Genomic DNA, 24,036 nt, shown 5'->3' with positions numbered 1-24,036 from the left:
TAATGCATTTGAATCCTACTTAATTAAAAGTACATAAGTATTGTCAGCTTGATTTAGTCAAAGTATTAAAGTAGTGGTTTGGTCCCTCTGACTGATATATATGACATCATTAGATTATCAATACTGAAGCACCAGTGTGTAAACAGCATGTTGCTGTTGTAGCTTCTGGAGGTGGAGCTAGTTTGGTGGTCTCATCTGGTTTCATCTTTAACAATGTGTTGTATTTTAAAAGCTTGTTATATTATCCATTGTGTCAAATCTGACAAATAAAGCTGACAAATAAATGTAGTGGAGTAGAAAGTACAATATTTCCCTCTGAAATGTAGTGGAATGGAAGTATAAAGTAGCATCAAATGGAAATATTCAAGTACTGTACAAGTACCTCAGAATTGTACTGAAGTACAGTACTTGAGCAAATGTACTTAGTCACTTTCCACCACTGGTGGAAATAATTATCCCAATAAAAATAAAAATAAAAAGTTAACATGCTACTCTTTACAAACATTGGGGATGCAGCTTTCTGCTTATGCACCCAAAATCTGTAACACTTCACCAGCAAAAATTAAAGAGGTGACCTGAGTGAGAACCTTTAAAAGACAAGAAAAAACCTACCTATACAAACTGGCATTTATTCTCTTATTTTAACGCATCTTAATGTTCTGTCATTTTTAGTGTATTTCAATATTTGTTTTTTTTTTTCAATGTCTTGTCTTTCTTATTCTTAATGTTCTTGTACAACACCATGAGTTACAAATAGTGTATGAAATGTGCTATACAAATAAATTAACTTAAACTTAACATGAGGTGAAATACAGATTTTGGAATCCACTGCCTACAATACTAGCAATAGCTCATTCTTATCAAAGCTTGATGTAATCTGCCTTTTGAAATAAAGGTCAAACACAAGAAGCTCTACAGATTCCCAGGAAAAGACAATTTATTTAGATAATCAGAACAATATTTGTAAGAAAAGTAGACATGTCGTATCAAACACCAACTATAGCAATCATCTGTGGATTTCAGAGTGTTTAAGGTTTCTGTGGTGTTTGTTGATAATTAAAAAAAAGAGGATGATGTTCGCAATATAGACAGAGAACCTTGAGAGAAACATATAACAAGGAACGCTGAATATGAGAGAGGAGATTAATAGTGCAGTTGTACTATGACAGCAGAGAGCAGGACATTTCTCAAAGTGCACTAGGTCATGTTATCATTATTTTGTGATGGACTTATTAACAGTAAACATGCTCCACTTTTGAAGTCACAAAAATCTCCAGCTCAGAACTTCCAATATGTATGTTGCACAAGACGTGATTCCCCCCCCCCCACAAAAAAAAAGTCACATTCATGCACAGATAAGAAAAGATTGGCCTCAACAAAGGCTACAACCAGCACTTTAATACTGTGGAGTGCTACCCATAACAGAATTACTGTTTACAGATGGTGCCAACAACTCCATCTCAACCTATTTCTATGACAATTCTTGGTGACTACACATTATTCGACTTTATATTATTTGCAAAACAATACACAAGTCAAATCACTCATGAGTACCATGGTCAAAAGTGGCATTTCACACAATGGCACTATTCATAGGGACCGGTCTTGATCAACTTGGACATGATTTATACATCACCTCATGTATAAAAAGACATGAAAACACACTTATAAACATAAAGATAGGCAGACAGTAGAGTACGTATAAATAACAGAGAAAGGGATCAGATCAAAATTATATACATCCATTCAGGTGAAGCAGGTGTCTGAATGTGCTGCCAGACAAATGAACAGTATCTGGTCAAAGTCATCATCCTATACAAAGAGGTAAGAGGAAAAAAAATCTGTTAGCACTAAGAATAAGCAAAACGTAAAGCCAATGGTGTTTTCAGTGTTATTATGTCTTATTGGGTAGGCTACATGGTAATAAATGTCCTGCCAAGTGATTTGCAGTCATTATGAAATGATGCAATTAAAGATGAAGTGTAAGAGATTGATTTGAATACAGCTGAACAACAAGCTTTATGCCTGACCTTTTGGGAAAATTCTGAAATTCAGATTTCTTGAATTAAAGTTATATTGTCATTGTCATATTGGAGCTCCCGAGATTTTCCCAGTGGAGCTGACTCTTCACTAAAAATGCATCTGAGTGAGAACATACCCCCAAGATTCTTTATCTTCCAGAGCCAATACTTCTGTCTTCAAAGATGGTAATTTCAACCTAGAAGACAGCAGGTTAAGGAAAAAAAAAACACAACGCTACAAGCACTTATCTTATAGAATTAACAACAGTTTGCTTTCCTTAGTGTACAAGGTTGCACAAGCTATGTTTATATTTAACGCCTAAACTATGGAGTTACGTCCCATATTTCCCTTTGGTTGAATAGACACTAGTTAATACGTGGTGTGTAAAATTAGTTAAACTTCTGATTGTCTAAGAACACCCTAACTAAAATATGTAGACAAAAATAATTTTAGGTGGGCCAGGCAACATCATCACAAGCTACCAATAACCCTGATTTTACCTCTGTATAATTTCCACACTTTCCTATTCAACTATTAATTGTCTTCCTATGTATGGACCTGGTCCTGGATAATTCTAGCTGATCTGGAGATGAGTCACTACCATTACCTCCCGTAGCAGATACAGCTCATTATTACAATGTGGACATGATGAATGTGCTGCTATGTGCAAAAAAGACAGACATACACTTCTACAACTATACAACATGCGCTGTATATTGTCTTTATGCAACTTAATTGACATTAGCCAAATGAAGGATACAACTCTGAGACCCCTCTCTATGGGGTCAGTGAGCAGCAAGCCTCTGGGAGCGTATATCTTCTCATTCTGGTCCTTAATATATCTGGCTATCTTCTTTAACACCTGAAGACAGAGAAATAGAGAGTTAAACTTAAAAGATATACAGTGATGTGTAGATCTGTGTACCCCACCAGACACAAAACAGAAACCTGGTGCAATACACAGTATAGTGTTAACGTGGTTTTACCTTTTCATAGTGTGTCTCCATACAGAGGAATATGGTATAAGCAGTGAGACAGGCCAGGCAGCCCTCCAAGTAGGACTTCCCCCCTAGTTTCTCTGCTTCTGCGTAAAGGTTGTTTAGAGTCTGGATGGTCTCCTCAAACTGCTGTTTGTCAAGCTAAAAGCACACAACAAGTTTAAACATAAACACAAGCCTTTAACATGCATTTAACAACCTTTACATCCAGAGTGTTGAACTCTCTACATACCCTTGATTCAAGTTCAGAAGGGAACTTGGTCTGGAACCTGCAGATGGTCCCTGAGCTGTAGTCTCTCTGGATAAACACCTTGGAGAAAACAGCTGGCTGCTGGAGGTCCTGTAAGCTGTGGGTCTAAACGAAAAATGAGAAATGATGCAACTTTCTAACATGAACAGTATCTCTCTGAAGGGTTGGAGCAGTAGCACCTACTGTACGGCCAGCTAACACTTCAATTTAGACGGAAATCAGCACCTGAGTGTCAATAACACAGCTGTTAGCTACATTAACTATTATCAAGCTAAAAGCTACGACATCTTTTATTATATCAGTCTAAGCAGGTGACAATTACCACATTTGTGATGTTGACAAGACACTGGCTACTGCAAAGTATTTGTAAAGTAACACTAAACACTAAGACTCGCTTATGATGCGGGCTAACGTTACATTAGCTAATAATACGTTAGCTTACTTTTGATGGCCCATCTACGCTGTTGGAAAGTATGGCAATATTAGCATTTATAAACATCCAAAACAACGAAAAATCGTAAACATGTTAAGTTATTCAAGCATCCAACCACACGCAAATCTTCTAAAAAACGAATAAAACCCTAAAATAACATACCTCAGCCATAGTGGACGCTTCCTCTGTAGCTGCTGCGTATCTGTGACGCAGCTCCGCCTGCAAACGCAATTTCCGGTGTTTGGCAAACGCCCATTGTAAGTACTAAAGTAAAAGTAAATTAAAGTAAAAGTAAATTTAGCTGTTAATACCTCTATACTTTTACTTAGGTAGGATTTTAAATGCGGGTTTTTACTTATAATTAGGTATTTTTACATTGTGGTATGGATACCTCTACTTGAGTATAGGATCTGAGTACTTCTTCCAACACTGCAGGTCACAGATCTGATGGATCACCAAATACGGTGTGACACCGAGAGACAGACACAGGTGCTGCTAAATTAAATGTAATTATTATACATGACTAATAACAATATTTGTTGTATTTTGTATATGTATTATGAATTATGTATATTTGTTTTTATCAATAAATATATTATTGTCTGCCTTATATACATACAGAAACACAGAAAATAAAGCAAAGTACATTAAGGCAAACAAATAAGAACATAAAAACAGAACAAGTCATCCAGACACAAAATCTCTTTTCATACATCAGTAATCCCCAGTCCTTTTCAAACATATCCTGTTTACTTATTAATACTATTATTTCTCTTATATAATCTTGTGTTCTTGACTTCAACTGTTAGTTTGACTTCTTTTAGAAATTATCTTTCCAACTGTATTTGTTTATTGCCAAACTTAGTGTAACAATGTCCCTGTCACTTCAGTACATTTAGTGCATAAATCTAGATTTCTATTGTATTGATTTAAATGACATGTTTGCATTAATTGATAATGCTGTATTAATCTAAACAGTAATTATTAACTGAGCATAGCCTCAGTGCAGGCCGATTCCCTGCCCTCAGTTGTTCATAAGTTTTTAAGTAATCTGAGTTCTACAGGGATCTCGATACTAGACTGTTAAACTATTACATAACTTTTGCTTACATTGTCTTCAATCATGATTTCTTCCAAAATAGATTAGGGGGATTAATTAGTACCTTATTCTGGCTTACTCTAATGAAGCTGAAAATATATTGCCATTAATGTTATGTTTCACCAAAAAAATCTTTGACTTTCAGTCCAAACTATACCCTTAATTTGAATGTAGCATCTGCTCTTCTTGATATCTAGGATGTTTTCTTTTTTGACAGTTGCTCACTGCATGTTGTCCCTGGATGATACAGTATACCTCCATACCAAACATTTCATCCACCATTTAGAACCTTATAGTAAATAAGGTTCCTTTTAGAACCTTATAGTAAATAAGGTTCTAAATATCAGTCCATTTCTGATTCAAAATTCAGTTGCAGGATAATCTGGATCACTTCCCAAATACAAATTTTAAAGCACACTGTACTGTGTAGCAATTAATAGAAATTCACTTACAGCAGCATTTAAGACTCATCTGTAGTTGTTCCATATAGTATGCCTTTTTACATTTAGTTCAGTGCCTTTGAGAACTGAACCTTGTCAGGAATTGAGTAAATCTAGTAAATCCCTTTTGTTTTCTGGTGGAAGATATTTGATGCAACCCCAAAAGTGCATGGCTTAATTTATCCTACAATGACATTTGAGAGCTTTTGAATTTATCCAGGGATTAAATAGCCAGATGCTTTGAGCATCCACTTATACAAGTAAACCTGTACAGTCAAAATTGCAAGTACCTTATGCTCAACACTGTAGTAATGCTGATCGGAGGTCAACCTTAAAATTTAATGCAAATAATGTACACAATGTGGGAAGGACACATTTTATTGAATCATGGTCTTGTTGACTCAATTCTGGTTCTGTTTGCTGTCATTTAGTCAAACAGACCGAAGCCCATGTCATCATCTGATTCCTCAGATTCCTCTTTAGCTTCCTCCTTAGCAGCAGCTGGAGCTGCAGCAGTCTCGGCAGCTGCTGCAGGTGCTGCGACAGCAGCAAAAGCAGATGGATCAGCCAGGAAGGCTTTGACCTGTGATGACCAAAAAAAAAAAAAAAGTATAACATTAGTTTCCCTGTACATGAAGTGGTTTCCTGTGCATGCAAGGCAATTCTGAGACTAAAAAGCTAATCTCTTTGCAGGGTGATCAATGTAGTGCAGAGGCTACATCATAAACTATCCTGCTGATTAACTTCAGACAAATTTATAGTTCATGTGCATAGGCATCATACCTTGTCTGCCAGGGGGAAGGAGTAGTCTGTCTCCACAGCGACAGCCAGGACTTTCTTGTAGCCGTTGATGATGGAGTGGGGGACAGAAGCAAGAGTGGGGTAGCCAATCTCCAGACATACGCTAGCGATGTTCCTCACACCCTTTTTTTTTTAAAAAAAAAAAGTTACATGGTGAATTGACAATTTATTAAACAGATATCCAAGCAAACATGTCAAGTGAATCACCTTAAAATTTTTGGAAGGACTTCAAGAATTTCATCTTACCTCCAGGAACCTGCCATGCAGAGAAGCCTCTGTGATGTCAAGCACCTCAGGGCTGTAAACACTGCCGTTGTCGTACACCTGCTGGATGATGAGTCCATACGAGAAGGGTGAGATGTTCAGCATGTTAAGCAGCGTGGCCTCGCTGGCACCAACCTTGTCACCAGTCTTGATCAGACCGACGTCACTCTGGGGGAGACAGAAATACCAGTTAGTTACTGATTCAAATGTTGATACATGTTTAACATACATGTAATGGATAAATTTAAGTATACTTCTGGGGAGAAGACAAGGCTTCCTGCACTTAAGTAGATGTGAAACTCACTACCACAGTAAAATTGTTTTCTAACTTACCAAGATTTCAATGGTTCCCCTGGAAATCTTTGTGGTGATACCCAGAGCCTGGAAGAAAGAGGTCTTCTCAGGACCCAGACCAGTGTTCTGGGCTGGCACAGTCACATCACAAGGGGCAATTGCTCCAGCACGGGCAGCTGCAGGTACCTTGGTAGTGAAGGGCAACAGTTTAGTACATCTCTTTGCTAGGGCTGACTAAGTCTTATGCAGCTGGTTTGAACATGGTTGGCACTCATTTTATCAAGTTTTGAAACTGTCTGAAACCATACGTCCCTGGCTGTCAAGGGGTGCTGACAGACAGGGATAGCGTGGAAACAGATTACTGTTTGCAGGGGGAACGACAATACAGTACCGAACTAGCTGCATTGTAACTTATCCTGCACTTTGCGGAATCATTCTGGTCCTTAATATAATAAGTGTGACAGCAAACTAAAGCCAATAAGTGATTATCTCTGCCAGGCACTTGTATTTTGGTAGTCAGGTGTTAACTGAGTCTTACCTTGTTGGCCAGCAGCATGTCCCTGACCTCAGCCAGATCCTCCTTGGTGAAGACAAAGCCCACATTTCCTTTAATGTGGGGAAGGAGTCTGTTAAATTATAGGGTTGACTGTTACAATATGCAAGCAGATTGTAATTTCTACAAAATAAAGGTTTTTAAGTGTCTGAGACCTTGCGTCCCTGGCTGTCAGGGGATGTAGACAGACAGGGATAGCTGGAGACAGGTTATTTTTTGCAGGGGGAACGACACTACAGCACCACACAAGCTGCACTGTAACTATCCTGCAACATCAAAACTGATAGATAAGGTATAATATGCAGGATTTTGCTAAAAACAATGTAGACTCAAAAATAATCCCTCTCAATCATCACTGATGACCTGCTAGAAGTGTGTGGCAGTGCATTTCTCTGCAGAGACCCTGCCCTCTGCCTGTAGTCTTATTTTTGCTGTGTTGGGACACTTCTGGGTGTGTTTGACCGAGGGCAGGGCTGAGCTACATGCAGAGCAGAGAGGCCACACTGTTCCAGCAGGAGAGGAGGGACCAACTTTGAATGCTGTGCGTTTACAAACACCAGTGGAAGAATCCTGCATAGTATACCTTTAAAAAGAGCAAAGACAGAGGGAGCAGTAACTCACTTCTCCAGGGCAGGATTGTTCTCCAGGTGGCCACGGATGGCTTTGCGCATCATGGTGTTTTTACCCATCAGCACCACAGCCTTGCTGCGCAGAGACAGACGGATGGTCTGCATCTGCTTGGAGCCCACATTGTCGGCACCCACAATGAAGCATTTTGGGTAGTCATCCAGGAGTTGCTGTAAAGAAAGGGAATATTATGTTAATCTCTATACAAGCCATTTACACACATGTACATACCATTTAAAATACAAGTGATTGTATCTAAACTCAATACTTACGATGATTTTCATAAAATAGTTGGACTTCCACGTGGCCCTGTCTTCCCTGGGCATCTTTGCAGTGCTTCCAAGGATCGCTTAAGAGCTGGTTTAAAGACAAGGTAATACCTACATCCAAAAGACAAACGAAAAAGGTTACTAACGTTATACTTGGGAAATCGAATGGACAACTACTACAATCTGCGTTGTAGACCCGGACATGCGGTCGACAGCTAACGCTAGCTAACATTAGCCGGCTAATGGTAACAGGCCACATTCGTTTAAGGTCGAACTTACGGACACTTACGGGACATAAAAGACGTACTCTCTGATGCTACATATATCCATCTCGAAAATCTAAATATCCTATACGGTGATATTGCACTAAAAATGACTTTAACCATTAACAGAAAGAGCGAGAGAAAAATTCTTACCGCGCACAAGGGTCGCGTGAAAGAAAGAGGAAGAAGAATGACGCGAGAGGAATTTATAAGAAGACAAGTGACCAATCACAGTCGAGTTATGGGCGTGAGCTTCACAACTATTGGATGATTACCCGCCATAAAACGGAAAGAGAAGGAAGAAGAAGAACTATTGGATTATTGTTGTGTCAATCACTTCTGCAGCCACTGCACTACAATCAACGCTTCACACACATCCCGTACTGACTTCAAAAGACAAGCGTGGTTTTAAAAATGATTTTTATGACCTTCTAACAGAGTGAACGTTACGACAACTAGAAACTAAACAAAAACAAACAAACTAAAACTAATGCCGATGTTAGGCAACGAGCTAACATATCCGTCAGCAGAGCAAAGCGATGGACGTGTCGCCTTCGCAGCTTCCGTCAGAGGTCTGGCACCACGTGTTTGGATATCTGTCTGAGGCAGACAAGTTCAGCGTCCGGGCATGCTGCAAGTATTTCAAGAAACTTGTTGACCACGGCTCTCTGTGGAAAGACTGGGCAGTAGTTCTGGCTTTTCAAAACGGCTCTTACAACAGCCATTTCTGGGCCAGCCTTCGCCGCAGGAAAGTCACCAGTGCGGTGGTGAGGAGCACTAAAGCTAAGGACTGGAAACAGCTCGCCCAGTCCCTTCCTGCTCTCACCACAGTGGTGATGGACCAAAGCTCACAAGAGAGCCTCGACTCCTTGAAGAACTTTCCCAATTTAAAGCGTCTGGCTATTAGAAGCAGTCTTAAGTGTCTTTTGCTAGATGCCTCCGCAGTGTCTCAACCCCTGCAGCTGACTCACCTCAGCGTGTGTGGTGTTACATTACCCGGTATTGATAGCCTCATATCTGCTGTCTCCCAATTTAAAAATCTCACATCTTTGGTGTGTCATAAGACAGGGACCATTCAACAATCAGTTCGAATGGTTCACTCCATACTTAGCTGCCTGCCTAAGCTCAAGCATTTGTCATTGTCCACTGTGCGTATATGGACCAGTGATCCCAGACCCAATCCAGGTCCCTTAGGAGGAGCACATGGACAAGATGGTGCCCCGGCCTTGTCCAGTTTAGAACTTATTAACTACACGGATCATTCATTACCAGAGGATGCAATGAGGCTGGTGCCCGGTCTGCAGACTCTTGCAGTTGTCTACCAGCATTCACATCACGAGTTGGAAGACTTGGGGCCACCTGTGCGTCACCTGAAAACATGGCTGCGTGATCTCCCTCAACTGACAGCCCTGGTTATTGTCAAGGGCCCGCCTGTTAACAAGTATGTCAGCTCCATTCCAGCCACAGTGACCAGTCTCACACTGCGTGTTGCAGGAATATCCTCAGAGGAGATGGCAGCCGTGGCAGCTCGAGTACCAAATCTCCTCCACCTTCACGTAGACTCCTGGCCCTCACATTTGGGAGCTCTCACTGCTCAAATCCCACATCTATTTCCAAAGCTGAAAAGTCTCAAACTTCGACATGAACATGTACCAGAGAAGGATTTCCTGCACCTTCACAAGCTTCAGGACCTGAAGTACTTGGAGATTCTGGATAGTCGGCCGAACCTCTCTGAGCTTATTATCAAGCTCCAAACTCTCACAAATTATAGACTTCAGGTCACAACCTCTCACCACACAGACATACTGGCTTGTCCCTGCGTTTGTCAGGTGTATTGAACTGTCTCCTAAGAAACCAATCACATTGTATTGAACTGTACACTGTATTAAACTCTGTATATTTAATGTTCTGTTCCCATTTGATATACACATGAAGTGCACCTTATTTTTTACATTTTCTGAACTTCTGCACATTGACAGATTGCTATTTAGGGACTTGCATATTATTATGCATTAGACTCAGGTAAAAGTAATATCTTCTGTTCATTTATAATGCTTGTAAATTAAATTAACCCATGTAAATTATTATTACGGTCCCACATTAAATTTTAAAAATTAAACCATTAAACAATTTGAGTGTTTGAATGGTTATTTTATGATTAAATGATCTGAATTAATGCAAACACTGAATACTAATAGTATGTGTGAAAAGGGAAACCACTACAAAAATCACTCTTCAGACAACACAATGCCAGAAATAAAGAACATTTTATTTGCAGCAGTTTTAATAATCAGTCAGTAATCAGGACCCACATAGGCTTACACCCCACCCACACAAAGAGCCAGAGAAATTCTTGGCTCATGAGAAAATTCAAATGGTAAAAGATTACAAGAATGTCTCCATTTACAAAACAAAGTTCACTTGATCTAATTAACAGTAAAAGGCTTTAATTTTTTTTTTCATGAATTCTTTGACAGAAGCAGAGACTATAAGGCAATATACTGTAAGAAGATAAATATACATGGGGTCAAATGAACTCAATTCCTGTTCATTTTCATAAGCATACAGTTTAACTGAAGGTGCAAATGTTAAGTCTTTCTAACACCCATGTTCACCTAGCTACTTCCTGTAAATCAGCTACAAGTGTACACTATACTGTCTGCTGAATGACTCAGTACAGAGGATTTCCCCTTGGCTTGTCTACTACAGTGTAAAATTTGTTCAGAGTTAAGATGCACCACAGTAGATGAAGCCTCTCCCAGAGTTCAGCCCATAAAGACTCAAATCACAGGAAAGACTGAGAACTCCACAGTGTATACGACCTTATTGCATTGAAACATTTGGCACAAGAGCAATTCTCAAAGTTTAAAAACAATCTGAATGTGGATAATGTGTATTAATTCCTTGCACACCTTGTGATCAAAAATAAAAGCAACCGAAAAACAATATGACAAGCAATAATGACCTTAACAGAAATAAAAAAAATCACACAATGTCTTATATATCTGATAAAACAGCTACAAGTAAAGTACTGAGTCATTAAATAAATTTAGCTAAAGGCTTGGCGGGGGCTTGGTGATGTATTCTGATTCCTGACCAGCTAACACGTGCGTCCAGCTACCATCAGTGAGCCTCGCACTGATATCAGCTCATACAGCAGGATCACAGTTCATGACTCATAATAAAAATATGGAGGGCCGCGTGTCCTTGGAAGTCTGACACACTGGAATCCAAGCTGGTACGTCTGTGTTTGTGAGTGAAGGAGTGAGTGAGAACAGGGTAAACTGTTGTTAATCTACATGCCAATAGAGCCAGCTCTTTGCATATCAATGTGAGCCCTAACAGCTCAAAAATATATATTTTCATCAAAACAGTGACAAAACACAGTTGTGTCACAAAGTCGAGCATAATATAGGTATATAAATTTAGATTCTGATTGTAGCAGCGACTGGCAGCTAGTGCTGATAAAACTCTACATAATAGAGTAGCATGCTTCTAATCCAAATTCCCTACTAATGTTAACACAACCAAATTTTAAATCTTGAACCAGCCTTACTAATATATTTAATACAGTGATACATTCACAACAGTAGCAACAGTAAAATTATGGAGAAAAGTGTTGAACTGAAATGTCATTTCTTCTGAATAGAATTCTTCTGAATTTATTCTATTCTTTTTTTTTCTTCAAAAAAAAAAAAACTGCACCAAAAGTTCAACATTTATGACCATAGTACATGTTATTCTTATTTACCTACATTTTGTCATCATTACTTGCAAAAGTTTAACTTTATTTGAACATTATTGAAGTAAATGATACAACACATACTTTGCAGTAGTAAAGTAAAAACAAAGTTCCAAGTTGTTACAGAAAAAAGAAAGTTCAATATGATTATTTTAGGAATCTGTGATATAAATCTACTAGTAGCCATTTGTGTTAAGAACTGCTGGGCAAATAAATGTTGGATTACTGTTCCACTGGGAATAAATGAAGTTACATGAGCATGAATGTGAACATCTGGGTTCATTTTCATAGGAAAAATAGGACAGTAGAAAAATAAAAACTCATATCTTAAACTGTAAAATGCACCTTAAGACGGTCTCATCAAGAGATCTGCGGTTGGAGTGTGCTGAGAGTTTGAACTAGTATTTTAAAGAAGTGAAGAAGAAGGAGTTCAGTGTGTGTGTGTGCATGTACATATGGGGTGTTTTCATGGTTATTTTAAATGGCACCTCAATAGTTTCCAAAACTAGAAAAATACATCTTTTTCATAGATTATTCCAACACTCACTGGGCAAGCACTGGTTATCCAACACTCAACATATTTCATGACTGCTTATTGTAAGTCAACTCTCCATGGTCCATGCAATCAAGCAGCTGACTCATACCTGCATAAAACTATTTCACCCTATAATGCAAAGTGTTGCCCTGCAATGGGGGAATAAAACCATTTACAAAACAGGGCCCTAAGGGAGTCTAAACGCTACCCTCATATGCTCCTATACATCAACACGCACAAGGGGGAAATTAGCATCTTTTCTTTGCTGCACGCAGCGCAGGAATAAAACTCTAAATAAAAATCTCTTTGGGCTCTGTTAAAATGTCTTTAGCAAAAGTGTGAAATGCCAAGCCTGAGAGGTTGGACAGCCAGGGAAGTCCCTTCAGTGTCAAGTCAAGAATTGATAGTCAGAGAGACATTTTTCACCCTTCTACATGATGTGATCCACCACAACATGAGGCCCTCTGTCTCAAAACAAACTGACTCATACATATCATGTGAGTGCACACACATCCACACGTGCATTTAGACATGTAATTAAATGTGTGCATGGCTGTACACACAGTCTAACTGAAGAGTTTAATAAAGCAGCCGTGGCAGTAGGGCTTGTCATTCTGCTCCTTAAAGGTGCCCTTGTTGAGCTGCTTGAGGCAGAAAGCGCACACAAAGTGCTCTGGGTGAAACTTCTTGCCCATGGCTGTGATGCAGCGGCCAGTGATGGCCTTCTGGCAGCCAGAGCACAGAGAGCCGCGCCGCTCATGGTAATGCGACTCGCAATACGGCTGGCCCTCATGGTCAAAGAAACTGCCATTTATGAATGGCGTGAAGCACTCCTGGGAATTAAAAGATGAGAGGAAGAATTTATTATGAGAGGTTGACAGAATGATCCAGTGATTTCTTTTTATTGTAATTCATTACAGATACAAAAAGTGTCTCACCCTGCAGACAAAGCATTCAGGGTGCCAGAGGGAGTTGAGAGCTGAGATGTAGTTCTCCAGAATGGCACGGGCACAACCCCCACATTTAGGGGCAAACATGTCAAAGTAGTCCTTTCTGCAGAAAGCCTTTCCATCCTTCTCATGGAAACCTAGAGGACAGCAAAAAAACACACACTCACCCTCTCTGCATGTTCCTTTTGATAATGAAAATTAAACTCTGCTCTTATTCTACACAAGCCAGGTGATGTGACACAAATGGAAGAGCCGCTGGTTACCTTCTGGTCCAAAAAAGGCTCCACATTGGGCACAGAAGAAGTGCTCTGGATGCCAAGTCTTGTCCAAAGCAGTCACTACTTTCTGTAAAACAAAAGAAGGGATCAATCAATCAATTTCTTCTAAAAGTGTGATCCATTAACACTTAAGTGATTAAGTGATTTCTCATGTTGCTCTAAAGGAAAGTCAGCATTCTGGCATGTGTATCTGTCATTACGGGATAAACTAACACATCAGTGATTCATAGGCCAGTAGAGGGCAGGCGAAGTCCACAGAGACAGTGTGGGAGGTGCTGGAATGCTATGACTGTTTGCTCATGTTTTCCAGGCCTGATAGCATTTTTTAGGAGCTTCATACTCATACTGTGTGACAGATGATTTTAAAACTCCACAATAGTTAAGTTTCTGCAGCAGGCCAGGCATTACTCATTATAAACCACTGTTACAAACCCCTGGACATTTTAAGCCCACAGTTGATTCTTGGCTTTGCCACCAGAGGGCGCAATGTTGTCAAAGATTTTTTTAAGGAGAATTTTTTTTTTTTAAGAATAACAACAACAAGCAACATCATTGTCTGTATAGGTAAAAAGGAGCTACTAAAATGACAATATGGCAAGGTATAAAAATATTGAATACTACTGAGTATCACCAAACTCATTACACAACTGAGGAATTCACAATCAAGAAGGATTTAAATGTGGATATGTACGTACAGGCCAGAATTAAAATATTTTTCAAAGGTAGTAATAATTTGAGATGTAGATGACAAAAGGAAGTTCAAAGGTGACTTGAGAAAGAGAGGCAATTTCCACCATGTAGTGATTTTTCCAGCAAGGGACTTAATCCATTAAGTTATGAATAAATAAATATCATTATCCACCCATCCATGCTGGTGTTTGTGTGTGTGTTTGTGTTAATGTATGCATTACTAACATCCAGTATGGGTCCATTACAGTAGTGGCATCTCGGTGAGAACAGACTGTGATAGTCTTTCTCACAGAAGGGCTGCCCCTCACGCTCAAAGAAGTTTCTGGAGCCTATCTCCTCCTGGCAGTGGGTGCACACAAAGTGCTCGGGGTGCCACGTTCTGCCCATGGCAGTCACCACCTGGAGTGGGGACACACAGTGCATTAAATTGAAATGAGCTGCAAAAGGAAAAGCCTTGCTCAGCAGAGAAAATCGACAGAGCTCTGCATGCAAGACGTAAACGGTAGAAGGCAAAGAGCGGCAGATGTAGACAATAAAACTCAGAGCTTAGAAAATTTTAAATTACAGTTTTTTAATTCCCAGAAAACAAAATCTTTGTGCTTCTTGCGAACGGATGTCTTGATGTGCTTTCCTTTCATCTCACTTGGGACTCTTCAAATTAAAATATTTTTTAAGTCTCATCCTTTCTGATAAGTTGCATGCAAAACCCGCAGGGAATATCCTGTATACTACCTGCTGTCAGAAATAGTCATACAAGTTAAGTGGTAGCACACATGAGAAAAGCTAACCTTGGTTACTCTTAATTCAAAAGCAAAAATGTGGCCTTCACAGAAATGGATTCATGAAGTGAAAGTCTGATAAAACACAGAATGTATGCTGCAAGTTTTATATTACGCCACTTATTGGTTGAATTATTGATAGATTAAGCGGCTTTGACCTCAAGCAATCAGCACCACACCGAGATATGCAGAACATGAGCCAACGCTGTACATCTCATCCAACTTGGGAAAATAAATCTTGACTGCAATCTTCATTTCACCACATTCTTAACTACAAAAAAAAAAACCAAGCTATGATGATGTTTTATAAACCTATTGGGTATTTTAAATGATGTTTCAGTTGGTAATTTGTGTGTGCAGACACAAACTTGTGTATGCAATAGGTATCACATGGTATATGTTTAGTATGTGCACAACTGACTTGTTTGATTGTGTATGATTCTGTATTATCATTACCTGTCCAACAATGGGTTTCTTGCAGGCACCACAGACGCCTTTAGCCACAGTCTGGACTCCAAGTCTGTTGAGGTCTGATTGCAGGCTTCCCAGCATGTTGTCCAGCTTGTTGGCTGGTTTGGGTGGACCAGTGGGAGAAGTCTTTCCCTGCGACTGGATCTGATGGAGATGGAAGACCAAAATGGTGTCATTATACCATTCAGATACACAAGGGGTAGACAAATAGTGCCATTTGTCAAATGGCCAAATAATGCCATTGTTGGCGTGGGTGTAATGACCATTGTTCCTCTTTGTTCATTGAAGATTTTTTTGCGTTTCACATTCAGTATACTCTCATCATTTTGGTAATTACCTCATCACATTACATACTTGTGTAAACCTATTGAATCTCCTTTACGTAGCTGTCTTTGTAATTGTGATGTACAATAGTCTCTGCCTGAATGTCTGGTAGTACACAAGGTGAACAATTTCACAGTCACACAATGGTAATATGCTGCACTAAATGCAGGTTGCTATGAGTGCAAATGCTATTGTATAGGAATACCAATCTGTATAGCACTGAATCTAAATGTCATTTGTGTTTAAGGGCACTAAAATTGAATATTGTTTAATAGGGTTTAGACTGAGTTAATGAGCAAGAAGCAGACATCTTCATTTTCATTCCACTGTAAGTCTCCAAAGGCAGTGGTGAATGTACTGTAGAGGATGGTATCACTCCTCTTTGGGGAATACAAAGATTGAGCTGAAGCTGAAATGGAAAAAGAATACCAAGACCCACCTAAATCATGGACAAATTAACCATGACAAAATATGTTCTGATGAAACCCTGATCCATGTTGATGTCTCTTTGGTTATCATATGATTATAATGTGTGTGTGAATGTTTGTCTGGATTAGTAATGCAACTACTGTAACGTAACAGACCTTCTCAGATGGTGTGGTTATTGGAGCTCTTACATTCCACTGAGAGAGAAAATAGCATCTCTGGTCCATGTAGTCTCCCTCACACACACACACAAACATACACACACACACAAACACACACACTGACGCACCCTTTTAACACACGCAAACACAAAATGACCCACCTTACCTTTGACCAAATAAAAATAGCCAGGCTTCTTACTGGGCCTTTGACATACAAAACACTACTTATGTCAATCTAGTACTCCTCAAGTCTTCACCAAAACTACCTCATTGAAGACACTGTGGACTCTGAAAGAGGTGATGGTACATGGCATTCAACATGGACATGCTGGTCCTTAACCTAGTGGGACCTGTTGACGGAAGTCCTGTGAGAGATGCTATAAGTGTGGTGGTAACAGTGCTGTCATGTGGCAGATTAGGTTTCAGTTGCACTGCGAGCCTACCATTCCTGCGCATGACTGGACAGTTAGTGTAACGGGAACATAGGGGGATACACTCAACCCGCCTCTAAGCTCTTAAACTCTCCACTCCACTCTGAACACACATCTCTTGGCGCCATCAGATGTCAGAATTAGAAAATGGGCTCAGTGTCTCTAGCCTGAATGTCAGCACCACTCATAACCTGGACTGACTGGATTTCAGACAAAGCTTTAAAGAGGCTACCTGTTTCCAAGCTGGCATGAAGACCAGATGCCAAAAAAAGACCCAGTGACCAGACAAATTCTGTAGGTCACATAGATACAGAGGCACAACTGACCCACAAGCATGCTCAAGTAGAACAACTCAAAGTAACTCTACAAACCAGAGAAAAGAGTTAAATCATTCCAAGTGTGAAAGAAAGTGGATGATAGAAAGTGGAAAGAGAAGTCAGAGAGAAGGAGAGGGAGAGGTGAGAAAAGGTGAACCGTGCCTGCAGTGGTGGGAAGATGGGGTCGTACTCGGTCTGACAACCCACTGATACAAACTCCTTGGGAGGAGGAGGTGGCGTGACGGGCTTGGGAGGGGGGCTAGGTGATGGTGGGGGCTGGAGAGGGGGAGGTGTGGGCTCCCTGGGGGGAGGTGTAGGCTCCCTCGGGGGAGGAGTAGGCTCCTTGGGAGGGGGAGGAGTAGGCTCCTTGGGAGGGGGAGGAGTAGGCTCCTTGGGAGGTGGAGGGGTAGGTTCTCGAGGAGGAGGAGGGGTTGGAGGGGGAGGAGGTAGTGGTGGAGGAGTCTGCTTGACTGGGGGTAGCTTTTTGGGTGCTGGGGGAGATTGCGGAGGGGGGAGGACTTTTCTCTGTGGGGCAGGTGATTCAGGAGGGATGATGATCTGAGGGAAAGAAGGAGAAAGGAAACAGCCAAGAGAGGAGAGCAAACAAGTAAGGTAAGGTACAAATAAAGGGGTAAGAAAGAAGAAAGGCAAACAGTAAAAGAAACAGTATTCTATGGCAATGTGATATATGTTTAAAATTTGCCAGTTAGTTCCTTGACCATAGGCCAAAAAAACATGAGCAAAACCTTATCCACAGATGGCAGAGCCCTTTCTTCCCGTGCTCGCTGTGGGTTGGACATCACGATGACTCCTTCTGTCAGCCAATCATCTGGCTGTTGTTTACGCCGGCGCTCCACTCGCCCAATTCCCAGTTTCCCCTGCAGCTCCTCAATGAGTCGGTCTTGAGAGTTGCTCTTATTCACAATGACAGGTCCCATTTTACGTCGCAATAGTCCCTCCCTGTACATCGGATGCACATTGGAAGTCTCTTTGGTGCGGCGGATAACCGACTTGAGCTGGAGAGTAGATGATAAGGAGGTGTAGGAAGCTGAGGTTGCACCATTCACCAGAAAGTCCATGTTGAGTTACACACACAGGACAGGCCCAGCGCAGGAAAAACACTCAAGAACGCTCTAGATTATTCTTCTGTCAAAATTCTCAAATTTTTTTTGTCAGGCACGCATGTATCCAATTAAATTTGCTAGCAGAAGCTAAGTACAGCCTTTTATTCAAAATCATTCTCTACTACTACTACTCTGATGTCTGTGGAAAGGCATGCTGGATAACTGAAGTCAAGACAACATAGTCCATCACAAAATGCTTGCACATAAGTCTGCACGTGCCAAACAAGGCCAAGGATCAAAGAAGTATAGTTCTTACATGTTTTTTAAATGTTGTTTATTAATGCATATATGCATTTGCCAAAAAGAAATAGAAAAATATCTGCCCTACTGTGGAATCTTCTTGTCAATTGTTTTGTATTGACACAGTCAGTGATTTAAAACACACTGTTTGCATCATTCGTTGGTTGCATAAACATGACAGGCCAGGCCCTGTGACTAACACACCAATGTCGACTGAAGCAAGTAGGGGCGTGCATAGACATCCTTTCAGCCAAGCTTTCAACATCAGCAACAAGAAGCCTCTACAGGGAGACTTCTCCCTCAAGTCATTCTGCAATTGCTAAGCAATGACACTACATGCATCACACCACACAGACAGATGAATTTCTCCTCATCAAAACACTGTGTTTTGTACTTCTGCACAGCTCCTAGAGTGTTTGCAGGAGCTGCTCTCCCAAAATAAGCTTGTTTTAGGAACTAGAGATGCGTTCTGCTTGAACGATCATGTGACAAAGTCATTCTGCCATTACTGTCAGAGATAATTAATATTTTAGGCCACATGGTCAACCAAATAATAGAAAGACCACATGGGGTCCTAAAGCCTCTCCAGCTTCAACACCAGCAGCTTATTTTGGGAGAGTCAAGTTGAGCCTCGTACTTGGCCAGAAGCAGATAGCCGTTCAACAGCAGACGGCTGCTGTGTGGGCAGTTCCAGCATTGCATCTGGTGTCCCGGGGCAGGTGGAGGGGGTGAAACACTCATCTATCCAGCTGGATTCAGTCATGGGTGTCAGGGTTCCCTCTCGGCTGAGATCAGGGTAAATTCCATCTTCCTCCTCCCAAGGTCTATCTTCATCTCCAGACATAAAGGATGCAGGTGGCTGGTTCTCATCAGGTTGGGTGGAGTCAGGGGCTAAGAGTTTGTCTAAGGTATCATCTAATAAAGGCTCCCGACATGGCCATGATAAATCCAGTGCTTCACCTCCCTGCTTTTCTGTAAGAGGGGAAGACTGGCTATTTGATGGCACAGCAGCAAGTGAAACTGGCGAAGCTCTGGGACTACTGCTATCTGGAGCAGTATACGTTTTTTTAATGACTAAAGCAGGACTCTTAGGCGCTGCAGTTTCATTCTTTGGAACTGTTACTGGACTACAAAGCCTTGGAAGTATTACTGGGTACGCATTCTTTTGGACTGTTTCTGGACTAAAACTATTGGGTTCAGTTGTTGAACTAGAGATATTGGGGACTGTCACAGGACTTGTGATCTTTGGAACTGGACTTGAAAGTCTTGGAATTGACACTGGACTAGCACTCTTGGGAACTGTTTCTGGACTAGCATTGTTTGGGATGGTCAATGGACTAGAGGTATTAGGGACTGTCACAGCACTTGCACTATCTGAAACTGGACTTGAAAGCCTCTGAACTGTTACTGGACTAGCTGTCTTTGGCACCGTTTCTGTAGTGGTTGGCGCCGTCATCTGACATTCATTCTCTGCAGCTGCTTCTGGACTATGACTTATGGGTACTGGACTGCAACTTTTAGGGACTGGGCTGGAGCATTTAATGTCAGGTGAACTGGGACTTTTAGCTCTAAGAATGGGACTGAGGTTTTTAGACACAGTGACAGGACTAGGGCTCTTGGAAATGACCGCCGGACTAAAACTCCTGGCAGTGGAGTCTGGACTAGAGCTATTGCCAATAGTAACTGGACTTGAGCTCTTTCCAAATGGACTTGAGGCTTCATTGGTAGAGACTTTAGTGACTGACACATGCGTAGAGCTGTTGACTTCAGTTTGACTAGGTTGCATTAGGGTATTAGAGATACTGAGGGTCTCTACATGTGAGATCTCAGAAGTAACACTGTCAGCATCATCTTTCTGTTGGATCTGGGAGTACTGAATGCTCTTGGACGATGCAATCACTACAGTAGAACCAGTCAAAGATGTAGTGGCTGAACAACCATCTTCATCTATATGGAGTTCCAATGGTAGAGGGGTACAGGAAGGTGTAGTGTCACTAGAGGGTAGAACATTATCCACTGAACCAATATGAGGACTTATAGATGGGGCAGTTAGTGTTTGGACAACCGGTGTACCAGCAACCAATGAGGGTTCTACAGCCTCCTGATTCACAGACAACTGAGAGCCAGACTGTCAGGTGCAATGATGTAATGATTGCAATGTACATACAAACACAAGACACACAATGGTAGAGAAAAGAGAAGAGACCAGGAGAAACACGTTGAGAATGAAGTGTCTCAGTTCACTCAGGTGTCTTATCTCAAAAGTATCTGCTTCTAAAATACTACAAAAAAATTAGTTAAAAATCTTCAAATCTCAAAAATTACTAGAATGCCCATTCCATTGAGTCATTATGGATACAGTACAGTCCACTCTTTACCACAGTCTCAACAAAAATTGTAATGTTCACGAAGATAACATTTATTGCTATGTGTAAATGGGCTTCAATGGGAGGTACATATGTTGATTTTGCTGCATTTGCAATTGCACAGTCATACATTCAAAGCATAATAAAAACTACTATAGATGTTATAAATTAGTTTTTCGGTTTGGTGCGAAAAATATTGAAGTATGTTCTGAATTAAAAGCTCTTTCTTCAGTTGAACTAAATAAAAGCCCCAGCCACTATATGACAGTTGCAAAAGTTCACTGAGTGAATTCTGTGCAAGCTTCTGTTGAAGCTTCCTTTCAAAGAAATCTAGTATTTCTCCATTTCTGTGAAACACTGCCAACAACAGCTATCTACAGTATATATAGTAACATGGTAAAAACCACAAATAAGGAAGAGAAACTGAATAAAAAATAATATAATCCACTGCGTTTTTACACATGAGTATGTAAAAACATGATTGTACACATAAAGTGTGCAATCTCTACCCACTCATAAAACATACTTACATTGCTTTGAACTTTGAAGTCAGACAGGGAGGCCATTAGCTCATCTAGCTCTCGTGTGGCAGAGGATGCAGACATTCTGGCTTGCTGCTGTGCTGGTGTTTCCTCCTGTTCGTCAGACACCACCAAAGGTGTGGGACTAAAGAAGAAAAGATAAACTAAAATTACTGTTTTCACATTAAAATAGAAATATAAAAACATCTACAGTAAAACAGTGCTTTATGTTACCTTAACATATGCAAGCACTTATTTTAACATCCACATACTTTTGTAAAAAGTTGTCACTTACATGGGCGTGGGCACAGAACTTTCCAGCTCATCTAGAAGGCTCTCTACACTTGGTCGTACATCCTCTATTCCTCGAGCTGCCATGCTGCGTTTGGGCTTCTCCAATACAGGTGGAGCTGCCTTTCCTGCAGTAGAGACTCCATTCTCCTGGATATGGTGGATTACGCTGCTGGCAGGCAGCGGTGGAGCTGCCTCTTCTATTGCAGAAAAAAAAATATGAATATGATATCAACATAGTTTATCATCATGCAAACTTCAAGACAACAAAATACAGTGGAGGGAAGAGACATTTCTGTGCAACCCCACAGAAACAGAGACATCCAAATCAGGTGGTGCCATCTGAGTTTCATCAAATAAATGTAAGTGAACATTTCAAAAATTGCAAAATAATCTATGTGAGAACCTTCTGTTGCAAAAGCAGGGGTGCTTTGCTGGACAGCGTTGAGCTCCAACAGCAGGCGGTCCAGTTCTGACAGGTTGCTGCCCAAGGATAAGGTCATGGCTGATGAGTCACTACTTTTCTGCTTATTGGGGAAGCTGTACACAATAGAGAGACAAAATTCAGAACTAATTCAGCACTAATATCTATCATTAACAAAGGGCCAAATAATGCAAATGGTATACACTGAAAATGTTGATATATTTTGATACTGGTATCATTTGAACAGTCAGTGCAGCTCATTTTAGACATTGATGTCTAAAATAAGTATGTTAATTTATACTCCCAGAACATTCTACTCACTTTTAGGTTTAAGTTATTGTGAGACTGCTAATATACTGTTTATCCAACTAATATAGCCTCAAGTCCTACCTGTATACGTGGTCCTCCTCACCAATGGGTTGGGTCGGACTGCTGCTATCTCTAGACCAGGGGCTTCTCTGAGCTGAGTTGAAGGACTGAGGGGAGGAAATGAAGTTTTAATTACTATGAAGTATGCAGAGGACCATTCCTAAATGGAGCAACTAATGTATACAGACTTGTATTCATCAGCAAATGAAAGTGTTTTTTTTACAGTCAGGAATTCATGTTGAACTTAATATCTTGTTAAGGGCATAAACAGTACATGTACAGGTGCATTTACCTCTGTTTCGTCAAGTCCGTTCAGGGTTTGCTCTGAGGGAGTGGGTGGGACTTGGGGTGGAGAGCAGATGTCTTGCTGGGTCTGACCCCCAACAGGGAGGGAATAGGCGTTCTCGTCAGACAGAAACAGTGGGCGCTTTGAAATGTGGGACGTTGTGGACTCAAGGTCCGCCAACAAAGCATCTATGGAAACACAAAATGAAGATTTTATCATCACAGGCCTGAAGACATTCAGACAGGGTTGGAAAATATGACAATTTATACAGTGAAATGACAGAAAAACAATACGTCAACCATGATGATGATATGATTTATTTATGGATAACAGACACAAAAACAAGAATCCAATGGATAATATGTTAAAGTGAAAACACTTATTTCCAAAAGGGTCCCAAGATGTTAAACCATGATAACATCATCCATATACACAAGACCAAATAATTACAGCTTCTTTCGCAATCATCAAAAACAATGTGCAGTGACATCATTGGGGATTGGAGTTGTAAAACTTGAATCATGCAGACTGTCATAGCCACTCCTTTGGTTACTCATTGACCCTTGACTTCCTAGAGTCTAGACATGTGCTTTAACCCAAGAGTCAACCAGGTATACAGGTATATATATATAATATATATACCTGTATATATATATATAACCAGGTATATATGCTGATATTTACCATCTACACACCAGAAGCTGCTATCTCTGCGTGAAGGGGCTACTTGGTATTTTGAGCAGAATAAGGGCCTTGAAAACAACTACTAATTTAGCAGTCTTAACCAGCAGGTAGAGAGAGACATAACATTATAGGGGATTTAATGAAGTGCACAGACTGTATTACTGAATACTTGGGCTTATTTTAGCGCGCTCACTCACCACACCAGTGTTTAGTTTCTCTTGCAGAATTTCACAAGTCCTAAAAAATAAAAGCCCAAATTTAATAACAATCTTGCCCTAATAAGAGATGTCTTATATGAATAAACTCTTTGTACA

The 24,036-nt window shown here is 40.5% G+C and overlaps 3 protein-coding genes and 1 non-coding gene across 6 annotated transcripts; all 4 read right to left on the bottom strand.

Annotated features, from left to right (window-relative positions):
- Positions 1 to 919: 919 nt before the first annotated feature.
- Positions 920 to 3,987, bottom strand: LOC121894080 (golgin subfamily A member 7-like). Of its 2 annotated transcripts, none has more exons than XM_042406409.1 (6): positions 3,866 to 3,987; positions 3,253 to 3,375; positions 3,009 to 3,161; positions 2,783 to 2,884; positions 2,159 to 2,218; positions 920 to 1,812 (listed from the first exon to the last, which is right to left on the bottom strand). In XM_042406409.1, the coding sequence occupies exons 1-5, from the start codon at positions 3,872 to 3,874 to the stop codon at positions 2,171 to 2,173; spliced, it is 435 nt and encodes a 144-aa protein (XP_042262343.1). In that variant the 5' UTR covers positions 3,875 to 3,987; the 3' UTR covers positions 920 to 1,812; positions 2,159 to 2,170. The 2 variants fall into 2 exon arrangements, with proteins under 2 accessions (XP_042262343.1, XP_042262342.1); XM_042406408.1 differs by lacking the exon at positions 3,866 to 3,987 and adding an exon at positions 3,713 to 3,844.
- A 1,617-nt stretch (positions 3,988 to 5,604) lies between these two features.
- On the bottom strand, positions 5,605 to 8,557 carry rplp0 (ribosomal protein, large, P0). The gene is made up of 8 exons (XM_042405551.1): positions 8,467 to 8,557; positions 8,054 to 8,161; positions 7,776 to 7,951; positions 7,140 to 7,227; positions 6,641 to 6,787; positions 6,290 to 6,475; positions 6,026 to 6,166; positions 5,605 to 5,825 (listed from the first exon to the last, which is right to left on the bottom strand). Exons 2-8 carry the CDS (start codon positions 8,105 to 8,107, stop codon positions 5,670 to 5,672), a joined length of 948 nt encoding a protein of 315 aa, XP_042261485.1. The 5' UTR covers positions 8,108 to 8,161; positions 8,467 to 8,557; the 3' UTR covers positions 5,605 to 5,669.
- On the bottom strand, positions 6,894 to 7,023 carry LOC121894865. Its single transcript, XR_006095639.1, has one exon. It is a non-coding gene; the product is annotated as a small nucleolar RNA SNORA63 (small nucleolar RNA).
- Positions 8,558 to 12,530: 3,973 nt separating the features above from the next.
- On the bottom strand, positions 12,531 to 23,257 carry LOC121893344 (paxillin-like). Of its 2 annotated transcripts, XM_042405549.1 has the most exons (10): positions 23,045 to 23,257; positions 22,774 to 22,859; positions 22,366 to 22,499; positions 21,964 to 22,159; positions 21,678 to 21,813; positions 15,744 to 15,902; positions 14,734 to 14,907; positions 13,804 to 13,885; positions 13,529 to 13,677; positions 12,531 to 13,423 (listed from the first exon to the last, which is right to left on the bottom strand). In XM_042405549.1, the coding sequence occupies exons 1-10, from the start codon at positions 23,255 to 23,257 to the stop codon at positions 13,157 to 13,159; spliced, it is 1,596 nt and encodes a 531-aa protein (XP_042261483.1). In that variant the 3' UTR covers positions 12,531 to 13,156. The 2 variants fall into 2 exon arrangements, with proteins under 2 accessions (XP_042261483.1, XP_042261482.1); XM_042405548.1 differs by lacking the exons at positions 12,531 to 13,423; positions 13,529 to 13,677; positions 13,804 to 13,885; positions 14,734 to 14,907; positions 15,744 to 15,902 and adding exons at positions 17,904 to 18,433; positions 19,419 to 20,909.
- Positions 23,258 to 24,036: the final 779 nt, after the last annotated feature.

The sequence above is a fragment of the Thunnus maccoyii genome, chromosome 3, assembly GCF_910596095.1.
Source record: "Thunnus maccoyii chromosome 3, fThuMac1.1, whole genome shotgun sequence".
Classification (NCBI taxonomy): domain Eukaryota; kingdom Metazoa; phylum Chordata; class Actinopteri; order Scombriformes; family Scombridae; genus Thunnus; species Thunnus maccoyii.
Note: the sequence above shows the minus strand (reverse complement) of the source record. Positions and strands in the feature narration are given on the sequence as shown.

What these genes read in the sequence shown, in the direction of transcription:
- LOC121894080 (XM_042406408.1), bottom strand. Translation starts at nt 3,769, where the DNA reads ATGTTTATAAATGCTAATATTGCCATACTTTCCAACAGCGTAGATGGG. An exon ending in GCGTAGATGGGCCATCAAAA is followed by an intron (nt 3,376 to 3,712) that starts GTAAGCTAACGT and finishes TTTTTCGTTTAG; the next exon opens with ACCCACAGCTTACAGGACCT. An exon ending in CTTCTGAACTTGAATCAAGG is followed by an intron (nt 3,162 to 3,252) that starts GTATGTAGAGAG and finishes GTGTGCTTTTAG; the next exon opens with CTTGACAAACAGCAGTTTGA.
- rplp0 (XM_042405551.1), bottom strand. Translation starts at nt 8,107, where the DNA reads ATGCCCAGGGAAGACAGGGCCACGTGGAAGTCCAACTATTTTATGAAA. An exon ending in TGCATGGCAGGTTCCTGGAG is followed by an intron (nt 6,167 to 6,289) that starts GTAAGATGAAAT and finishes TAAAAAAAAAAG; the next exon opens with GGTGTGAGGAACATCGCTAG. An exon ending in CCTTCCCCCTGGCAGACAAG is followed by an intron (nt 5,826 to 6,025) that starts GTATGATGCCTA and finishes TGGTCATCACAG; the next exon opens with GTCAAAGCCTTCCTGGCTGA.
- LOC121893344 (XM_042405548.1), bottom strand. Translation starts at nt 23,257, where the DNA reads ATGATAAAATCTTCATTTTGTGTTTCCATAGATGCTTTGTTGGCGGAC. An exon ending in AGTTCTGTGCCCACGCCCAT is followed by an intron (nt 21,814 to 21,963) that starts GTAAGTGACAAC and finishes TTTCTTCTTTAG; the next exon opens with TCCCACACCTTTGGTGGTGT. An exon ending in GGCTATCTGCTTCTGGCCAA is followed by an intron (nt 18,434 to 19,418) that starts GTACGAGGCTCA and finishes TCTACTCTCCAG; the next exon opens with CTCAAGTCGGTTATCCGCCG.